The sequence below is a fragment of the Pistacia vera genome, unplaced genomic scaffold (genome assembly GCF_008641045.1).
Source record: "Pistacia vera cultivar Batoury unplaced genomic scaffold, PisVer_v2 Contig35, whole genome shotgun sequence".
Taxonomy (NCBI): domain Eukaryota; kingdom Viridiplantae; phylum Streptophyta; class Magnoliopsida; order Sapindales; family Anacardiaceae; genus Pistacia; species Pistacia vera.
In genome coordinates, this window is record NW_022196168.1 from 1,121,496 (window position 1) to 1,132,111 (window position 10,616).

At 40.4% G+C, this 10,616-nt stretch overlaps 1 protein-coding gene across 1 annotated transcript; it reads right to left on the bottom strand.

The window, feature by feature from the left end:
- Positions 1–475: 475 nt before the first annotated feature.
- On the bottom strand, positions 476–6,131 carry LOC116139291 (probable terpene synthase 6). The gene is made up of 6 exons (XM_031424968.1): positions 5,979–6,131; positions 1,798–2,071; positions 1,367–1,685; positions 1,005–1,223; positions 757–895; positions 476–637 (listed from the first exon to the last, which is right to left on the bottom strand). The coding sequence occupies exons 1-6, from the start codon at positions 6,129–6,131 to the stop codon at positions 476–478; spliced, it is 1,266 nt and encodes a 421-aa protein (XP_031280828.1).
- Between the last annotated feature and the right edge of the window lie 4,485 nt (positions 6,132–10,616).

Here is a 10,616-nt window from a genome sequence, read left to right on the forward strand (position 1 = left end):
ATAAAAGGTGGAGGACATGGAATTGAACCTGTCAAATGTTCTTCAAGCTCATGTGCTCCTGCCGCGAATAGAACTTGAGACCGCCAGAACCTATAATTGTCTGTATAGCTATCTCTTGTCAATTTGGGGCTAACGATTTGCAGATTTGATGGAAACACTGAGAACTGAGGATGAGCTGAGCCATGAAGACTCTTCTTCACGTTTTTGGTTTGATTATCTAGAGGAATCATAGCCATTTGACGCTTGTCGTCGGCTTTGATACCAAGTGAAACAGATGAAAGTAAAAACTGGAGAGAGTTCTGGAAATCGTGAACTCCTCACAAATTGATTTCTTAATTGAAACAGTAGAACATATAGTGAGTATTTTATACAAGAAGAAACTGTGAAAACCAAAATGACACAGTTTAGAGTTGTGGTCACAGCATTAGACAATTACAATAAGGACCTTCATATTTTGTCCTTTTTCACATTTTGGTTAACACCCTGCAATTTCTCCCATTCCCACAAATAATGCTGCTATGCTGTAAAAACAAGTACCAGTGACCAATGCATTTTCCATACGTTCTACGAATGATGGGACGAATCCTTCATGGAACCACTGGGCCTCGAGCAGATAGGCCCTGGCAAGCTCCTTCAGCTGTTTATTAACAAAATAAATAAATACATAAACACCAACTAATGCAACTATATATAAAAATTGAGTAGAGACAATCTACAATTGTAAGACAAAAGTAATAGAGAAAGAATGTTGATTACTTTATCCTTTGTAAATGAGACACTATAAGATCTTCCTTCTTTGCTCATTTCTTCGTCTAATTCATTGTAAAGATTCAAGATAGCACTATAAAGAGCTTGCATATATTCTGGCAAATCAACTAGTGCACTAGAATCCCACCTAAAAGTATTAAAGATTTTAATTACAAATTAGATATATGGATGACTATAAGCTCCTATAAAATGTGTAAGATTAGATTTGTTAAGACTAATAAGAAACTAATAAAAACCTTTCTAGGTCATCTGTGAAACTTTGGAGCTCTTCAACTGTACCATATGTGTCATATGTATCATCTATAACTGTAAGAATCATTATAATTTTAGTATATATTATCCGGGCCATCGAGAAACAAGGCTCAAAATAATCTGCTATCGACAAAAAGTAGATATCCACAATTCTGTCTCTTGAGTAAGGATACTTTGATGCCAAGTCACAATCCTTCCACCATCTGCAATAAGATTGTAAAAAAGTTTATTCATCATGTTCAGAACTTCTTCAGAAAAAAAAATAACTAAAGTGAGAGATATAATATTTACCTTGTAAGATATTTCATCTCTTGTTTGTGTAGCAATTACCCTATTGAAATCTAACTTTGCAAACATGAGTAGAGTTTCATTTCTAAATTCATGGTCTTCTTCATAGAAAGAGATGTACTGGCGTGCTTCCAATCTTGGAATACCTTGGTGCAAGGGCAAATCAAGGGCATTCATTATATGTTTTGCTAAATGAGGACTTGATTTTTTGGCAAAGGACTTGAGATGAGAGGTTGTGAAAACAAGGGCCTCCTCAAGAATTTCTTCCCCATGTAGTATCAAATGTGTCGCTTCATATAAACTCAGCATGCCTCTTACATCGTTGGTTAAACTTTCCTTGAACATACCATCACTATTCTTCAACTTGTTGAACACGGCTGATTAGCAATCCATTGTAATTTGTTAATCAGTTTTTATCAGCTAAGATATATTTCTATAATTCACATATATACGATGTTCATGCGTTGATACAAATTAAGAGGTACATACCGCAAGAAATCTTGAAACCATATTGTCTAAAAACTCGAAATAAAAGAGCAATAGTGTAGAGATCATAATCATTATCATCCCCAAGGTTAGGTTGTGCTTCAAAAATTTGAGTTAGTTGTTCTTCAATTTCTGTCTCAAAGTGATATGACACACCAAGACGACGTATAGAGTTAATCAAAGAAACTTTCTCTAGTGGATCACTCGTTGAGGCCATTAACATTTCTTTCACCTGTTGCTTTAGCTCTTCAGCGAGTTTATCATTTGATTCAATTTCCTAAAACCAAAACAACATAAATTTTGTTATGCCTCAAAAGTCACGCTTATGTCAACCTAATAAATGTGCTGCCAAGCCCATATCTCCTCAAAGATATTCACACCAACTTTATCTCATTTCAAAAAGATGAATGGACGATACCCTTCCATGTGTGTTAGACAGATCGTCACGGTCTAAAAATTAAACCTAATTACCGTAGTAGCGATAAGCAGGATCGAATCCACAGGGAGCAAGACTAACAACCTAATGTATTTTAAGTAACGGAAATGAAATTGGTAATGGATTAATGAAACTAAATAGACTAAATGTAAATAATGAAATAGTGAAATTAAAACAAATAAAGACTTTATAATAAAAATGTTGCCATTACGGTTTTGGTTCGACACGAGACCGACTCACACAATTCTCCTCCACCCTCTACGATCCCCTAAACCTACAAGGCAAGGTAAATCAATGAAATGGTTTCCCGACACTCAAGGTATAATCTATCCTGTCTCACCCGATCACTCAAGTTCGATTGGTTAAAGACTATCATTGAACGTCGATAAACGCTACAAGGCAATACCACTAGTTGGTACGTGATTAACAAATACAATTTGTCAACACGTAATATCCAATCAACCAACTTCACAATAAACGCAACAATAGTAGAAATTAAATTAAATCCGAACACAACTCAATTACAATCGATGCGAAATAATGAAAGCAATATTCATCATTTAATTATTCCAAACCAACGTTTATCATTCAACAAGTTCTATGAAAACATTAAATCATAATGGACAACAATATTCATCACAAGTTATGCTCAAATCATATTAAAGTATTGAAATCAATCATGAAACGAAAACAAATATAATCCGAAGCACAATACTACCAAATGTCCTATAATCAAGCTCATCCAACTAGTTGAGAGCTGATGAGGAGAGTCGTGGAGTCAATCCCGATCTCGCCTATGCCGTAACAGACAACCGGGAGCTTAGCCGCTCATGGTGGTGATGACAGAGGCCAAAACGGTGGAAACGCAGCTGGCCATGGCGGAGAGGAGGTAACAGACAGCGATATGATGCGAAGAAGGGGCAAAAATGACCAATGGACAGCCTGGAATATGAACAGCCGCACTTCGCTAGAAAACGTTAATTTTTCGGCGGGTCTCCGAAAAACGGTGGCGAAAATGGGATCCGAAGGTACCGATGGAAAGCTCTGGTGATGGGGAGTTCAGATCAGGTCCTGGGGAGGTGAGAAGTCGCCGGAAATGAGCAGAATCTGGCCTGGAAGATGAAGAGGCGCGGCGGCAAAATCGCGGATTCCGATGGTTTTCGCGGCGGCTGAAGCTAGGGAAGTGTAGATCCGGCTGTGGGGAAGGGAGATCGACCCTTGGGGAGCTGGAACGTCGCCGAAAAATAGCCAAAACTGGCCGAGAAGACGAAACGACTCGGTGGGAAGATGAAACGCCGTGGTAGTGCGCTTGGTTCACGGTGGTGATGAAGGGATGATGGTGATTGGAGCAAGGGGAAGCCGAAACTTCGCTGGAAAAGGAGATGAAGGGTCGCCGGAGCTTGATCGGAGAAGGTGAAGGGTCGCCGAAAAATGATGGATGAACAGCCCCCTTGTTCACGCGAAACTGCATTTTTCTTTTATAGAACAAATTGTAAAATATCAGTTTGGTCCCTATACAATTGAAAAGTGACAAAATCAGCCCCTTAAAACATGACATTTTACCCCCTAAACAGCATAAATGAGACAAAAATACCCTTAATCCATAAACCACATGGGGTATTTTTATCACCAAAATAGAGTCACTTTCATGACTCTAACACACTCCCCAACTTACTCTTTGCTCGTCCTCGAGTAAAGTTAAAGGAACTCTTTCAACATTCTCACAAAATCATACACAACCATATTAATCAACAACCAAGACATTCATCAAAAGGTAAAGTGAAGAATTTGAACATAACAAGTAAATAACACAATCCTAAATAAAGAACTAAAGTTTCTTCAAAGAATTTGCCTATCTCCATTCAAGCTTTCAAACACACATTTCATATTCATATCACAATGTAAATGTCATGCAAAACTCCCAACTTATGTACACGCAACATAATGCTCATTTTCCACACAAGAAGTCCATGTGACGGGCTTTAGGTCAATACTCCCAAACCAGATGGCTATAGGGCACTAAGTTAGAATACTCCTCGAACTTACTCACCCGAACCAACTAGGCTACAAGTCAAGACTTTATTTCTTTATTTCTTATAAAACTCATGATTTATATAATGACTTATTAAGCTTTCGAAGGACCCATGTAACGAGCTTTAGGCCAACCGCTCCCAAGCTAGTATGCTTTAGGGGATTAGGTGTAGAACACCCCTCCAGCGTACTCACTCGAGTCAACTAGGCTACAAATCAAAACCAAATCATCAAGCAAAATTTAAGCACTTTAACACACGCAAGATATAAATGAAAATTTGCTCCATGCATGTAAAGTATGTGGGAGACTTGCATAAACACACACAGACATTTACACAAAACAGTGTCTAACCACAATTATGGACAAACCTAGCACAAAACAGAACCAATAGTCAATGTTTAAAACCATGTTGCACAAAAAATTTTCAAAAACCTCACAAAACCTTTCGACTAGCACTTTAATTGCTTCTAAAATGGTAATTATGCATGAATTCATGAAAATTTTAAAAATACTCACTTTAGTTCACTTTAACCACTTTTGGACTTACAAGCTAAGATTCAACATATTTTCAAAAAACACATCATCATGCCACAAAAATTTAAGCACAATCTCCACAAAAGCATCATCAACAACACTTCACAAAAATATCACAATCTCCACAAAAGTCTCATCACATACTTCACAAAGATAAAAAAATCAAATCAACACTCCCCAACTTAAAATGTCTTGTCCTCAGTGACCCATAACTACAAATATCCTCCCCAACTTAGCATCAAATGATCTCAAATGGCAATATGACAATAACATTAAATCCTCCACATATTTGAGAAACAAGAAATCAACAATAATAGCATGTAAGGTGGAGAGATACAACCTGAGGAACAATGTGGGGCTGTCATCAACAGAGTTTGTGCATGCATAAGCGGTACCTTGGACTAGTTAATGAGTTTCCAAACATGGCAATCCTGCGAAGACAAAACAACAAAAACATAAAAGCAAAAAAAACATATTTACAAAGGTGGGTTCCCTCCCACAGCCTAAGTTTAAAGTCTTCACTAGACTCAGTGCACTGACATGGCTAATGTGGTTTCTAATAAAAACATTCCTCAATCACCTCTCCATCAATAATGCCATCGACATAAGGTTTAAGTCTTGGCCATTCACCTTAAAACTTTCCCTTTTTGGGTTTCGGATTTCAACAGCTCCGTGAGGGAAAACATTAAGAACAATAAAGGGTCATCCCTCGGACCGAAGCTTCCCCGGAAATAGGCGAAGCTTAGAGTTAAAAGCCACACTTTTTGATTAGGAGAGAATGACTCCTACCAATGTGTTTATCGTGAAAGCTTTAGTTTTCTCTTAGAGATGCGAGAGTTCTCTAAATTCGGTCTTAGCTCATCTAACTCCAAAAGTTGGAGTTTCCTATTGTCACCGGCCGTGGTCATATCAAAATTGAATTTCCTTGTGGCCCAATGTGCTCTATGTTCAAGTTCTATAGGAAATGGCATGCTTTCTCAAAAACTAACCGATAGGGGACATGCCAATAGGGTACGATATGGCGTTCGATAGGCCCAAAGTGCATCATTCAGACGCATTGACCAATCCTACGATCGGGCCGTACCATTTTCTCTAAGATAGTCTTAATTTTCCTATTAGCACTTCCACTTGTCCACTAGTTTGAGGGTGATAAGTGTGACAACTTGAGGGGTGATTGAGTACTTTTTCATAGTGAGCCAAAGTGTCTATTGGTGAAATGTGAGCCACCATCACTGATGATGGCGCGCGGATGACTGAAATGGCTAAAGATGTGCGATTGAACAAAGTTGACACCACCTTATGATCATTGGTCCTAGTAGCATGGCTTCTACCCATTTAGACACATACAACTGCAAGCAGTATATTCAAAGCCAAAAGATGAGGGAAATAGGCCCATGAAATCAATACCCCACACATCAAACATTTCCACAATCAAATAGGATTCGGGCATCATATCTCGTCTACCAATATTCCTTACTTTTTGACATGAAGTACAAGCACACAATAAAAGAATGCATCACGAAAGAGAGAGGGCCAATAGAAACCACACTAGAGGACCTTTAAGCGGTCCTCTTGCCACTATAATGACCACCACAAGCATACAAGAATGAAAATGCAAGTAACTACTAAACTTGTGGTCGAACACATCTCCTAACTATCTGTTTTGCACACACCCTGAAAGGTCCGGGTCTTCCAAAAATAATGCTTGATGTTGCAAAGATGATCTTTCTGAGTTTTGGTCCACCCTATGGGTAATTGTCCTACGGCCAAGTAATTGACTATATGGGCATACCAAGGTGCTTTGGATTGGGATATCGCAAAAGTTGCTCATCCGAAAGATTCATTCAAACAATGACCAGGGACATACTCTGTAAAGAGTCTAGATAAGTGGTCCGCACCACATTATCACTACCCTTTTTATCTTTGATTTCTTGATCAAACTCTTACAACAAAAAAATCCATCGAATTAGTCTAGGCTTAGTGTCTTTCTTGGCTAACAAATACCTAACTGCAACATGGTCTGTAAAGACAACTATCCTAGACCCAAGAAGATAAGACTGACTTATCAAGGGAAACACCTACTACAAGCAACTCTTTCTCCGTGGTGGTGTAATTACATTGAGCATCGGAGAGGTCTTGCTGCATAGTAGATCACAACGGGCTTTTTATTCCCCCTGGCCAAGGACTGCACCAATGGCATAGTCCACGCGTCACACTCACTTCAAAAGGTAGGTTCCAATCAGAGGTTGCATGATGGGTCTGTGGTCAACGCTTCCTTCAAAATGGTAAAGCAATCATACAAGTCATCAAACACATGGCCATCTTTAGCAAGCAAATCACACAAAGGCTTGGAGATCTTGCTAAAATTCTGGATGAAACGCCTATAAAATCCTGCATGGCCTAGGAAAGATCTAATTTGTTTGACCGACGAAGGCGGTGGTAGTTTGAGAAATCTACTCTACCTTTGCCTTATCCCCTGATATCCCCTCCTGGAAACTACATGACCTAAGAATATTCCCTCTTGAACCATGAAATGCTATTTTCCCAACTAAGAACAAGATTTGTCTCTTTGCAACGTTTTAACACACCAACTCAAGTTTTTCGAGACAATCATCAAAAGATGTACCAAACACAGAAAAATCATCCATGAAGATTCAAGGATTGACCCACCATGTCAGAAAATATCGATAACATGCCACCTTTGAAACGTTGCCGATGCATTGCACAACCCGAAGGGCATGCGACGAAAGACAAACGTGCCAAAAGGACATGTGAACGTGGTCTTTTCCTGGTCTTCGGGGCACTGGTACTTGGTTATACCGGATAGCCATCCAGAAATAATAGAAAGCTTGCCCTGCAGTTTTTCTAGGATTTGTTCAATAAATGGAGCGGAAATGATTTTTTCCTAGTGGCTAGGTTGAGCTTCCTTAGTCAATGCAAACTCTCCATCCTGTGGGAGTACGTAGGAATTCGCTCACACTTTTTCATTTTCAACAATGGTGAGACCACTCTTCTTAGGTACAACATGGGTTGGACTCACCCATTGGCTGTCGGATATAGGGTAAATTACTCGCATCAAGCCATTTGATCACCTCTTTCTTCACCACCTCCTTCATGTTCGGTGTAACCTTCTTTGGGCTTCATGCACCGTTTAGCATTCTCCTCACAAAATATGCGATGCATGCACAAAGAAGGGCTAATCCCTCGCAAATCGGCTACCGACCAACCGATTGCTTCCTTATATGCTGTCAGACTACCACTAATCTCTCCTCTTGCTCACTATCTAATGTGGCGGCAATGATAACGGGTAAGGTCTTGTGGGTCCTAGGAAAACATGCCTTAGAGTATCAGGCAAGGCTTTCAACTCTAAGACTGGTAGACTCAATTGACCTCGTTTTGTCGTCTTGGACAAGGTGGTAAGGTTTCATACTTGATTCCAAGGGCACGCCTCTGAGTGGGCAACCTAGCTATATACGCACTAACCTCCTGAATCTCAGACATGACACTCAAGCTAGATATCTCCTCAACAAATGGATTCATAAAGTGTAAATTGCATCATCACAATACATCTGTGAGGCGTGAGCCTCCACTAGCTGTCAATAGCATCAACCATGAAACGCTCGTTTCGTCCTCACCATGGTCCTAACCCAGCATTAAACACATAAGTCTCATTTCCTATTCCCAAAAGACACTTCCATCTCTCCAGACTACAGTAATGCAGCATTGCCGTTGCTAGAAAAGGTCTCCCTAAAATAATCGGGGCATACTTCCACTGCTCGTATACTCCATGTCTAAGACAGAAAATCCACCGAAAATATAGTTCCTTAACCTTAACTAACACGTCCTCAATTAGGCCCCTAGGCATTTTGATCGATCTCAGCTAACTGTAGTATGACTTCAGTCGACTTGAGCTCACCTAAGTTAAACTGTTCATACACGGAAGTGGGTAATAAGTTCAGCTCGCCCCTAAGTCTAAGAGTGCTCTATCAATCATGACATTACCTATCACACAAGAATAATAGGAGCTCCAAGATCCTTAACTTCGGGGAATGCGGTTTAGACAACCGCACTTACATTTTCCGGTAAATGTACAGTCTTAGGTGTGTGAGATTTCATTTTCCTCTTTTCGTGCACAAGTCTTTGAGAATTTGGCATAAGCGGTACTTGCTAATGGCATCTAAGAGTAGAATGTTAATCTGCACCTGCTTAAACAACTCAATCATTTCATCCATCCTAGCGCTTTTCTTAGTAGTGGAAACATTTGGGGCTCTAAGCATTAGGAAAGGTGTGCTCTCGGTATGTACGATCAGAGGATGGTTCATTCTCCCCAACTTTTTCCTTACCCGGTCTCTGAACACTTAACTCAACAAGAGGTCACTCTCACTCTCTTTGGCTTGTTCTCTACCTAGACTTTCCTCTTCTCCCCCCTGGACTTTACTTCCCTCTCGGCCATAGCTCTCGGCCGCTCCGAAGAGTCCCACGGCCTTAGTTTGTTCGAAAAACAACCCTCTTTGCTAAGAAGAACCACTAGAGTTACCAATGACTTGACTAGGCAATGGGCCTTGTTCCCTCCTATGACTGCTTCGCTATTTGACCAATCTGGGTCTCTAGCTTACTAATGGATTGGGAATGGGAATGTAGAAGTTGGGTATTTTGCTCTAAATCTTGGAACCTAGCATTCATGTCGGCTTTTTGTTCCTGATTGGTTGAAGCATTTGAGCCATCATTGATTCTAGTGAACTAGACACTAGAGTAGGCTGCTGAACGGAGGTGGGAACCTAGGTTGGATGGGTGGTTGGATTGAAGGTTGCTCCCTATAATGCCTTGCTGATTGGAAGGATGTTCTTCTGTATGCATTTTAGGGACATTCTGAGGTGGTTGTGGCTTCCATGAAAAATTAGGGTGGTTACGCCACCCGGATTGTATGTGTTCGAGTACGGATCGCTTCGTCCTGGAAGCCTTGTGCAACTTGCACTTGCTCCTCAAAAGAGTCAGGGCAGGTTCCTCAACCGGATGGTCAAGAGTAAGTGCATGGCAAAAACATCCTAGTTCGCCTTCTGAGATGATGTGTAGAGGGTTGCTCTTGTATAGATAACAAACTGGTCAAATCGGTGGGCCACAACTGTACCTTGGAACTAATGTCATCTAACCGTGACCACTCATACACGCCACCCTTCTTGGATGGCTGCCCTAAGAATGCATTCTAGCCGCAGAAATGGTGCATTGAATTTTCACTTAAGTCTCGAAGAGTTGCCATAACTCATTCTCGTCCTTGTGCATAAATGTTCCTCCACAAGAGGCGTCTACCATATCCTATGCCTCTCGTCATTCTGTCATAGAAACTACGAACTAATTGCCACCTAGGGACTGCATGATGGGGACACTCCTAAGCATTTCCTTCAAACGTTCCCAACTCTCATAAAATTCCTCGCCATCAAGTTGAGCGAAACTAGTAATGGCTCGTCGTATGCGTTTGGTTTTACCAACGGGATAATACTTTTTTAGGAATCCTTCTTGCATTTGGTCCAAGAGATAATGGACCCTGCTGCCAGAGAATTGAGCCACTGTTTGGCTCAATCCTTAAGTGAAAATGGGAACAAAAAAGCGCACGACATCTTCATTCACAGGTTGAGTCTAACGGTGGACAAACCTCTAAAAATTCTCTAAGTGTTTGTATGGCTCCTCATTTAAATTCCCATAATAATTTGGCAACAATTGGATGACACTAGTTTTGATCTCTAGTGTTGTCTGGACATTGGGGATATGGTACATGAGGCTGAAGTGTGAGTTGGGTGCGAAATGTTGGCTAAGGGGCACATG

Bases quoted from the DNA above. Each gene is read 5' to 3' on its own strand.
- LOC116139291 (XM_031424968.1), bottom strand. From the start codon at position 6,131: ATGGGTAGAAGCCATGCTACTAGGACCAATGATCATAAGGTGGTGTCA. The intron at 1,686-1,797 runs GTATGTACCTCT...ATTGCTAATCAG, and splicing joins TGGTTTCAAGATTTCTTGCG to CCGTGTTCAACAAGTTGAAG. The intron at 896-1,004 runs GTTTTTATTAGT...TAATACTTTTAG, and splicing joins TTCACAGATGACCTAGAAAG to GTGGGATTCTAGTGCACTAG.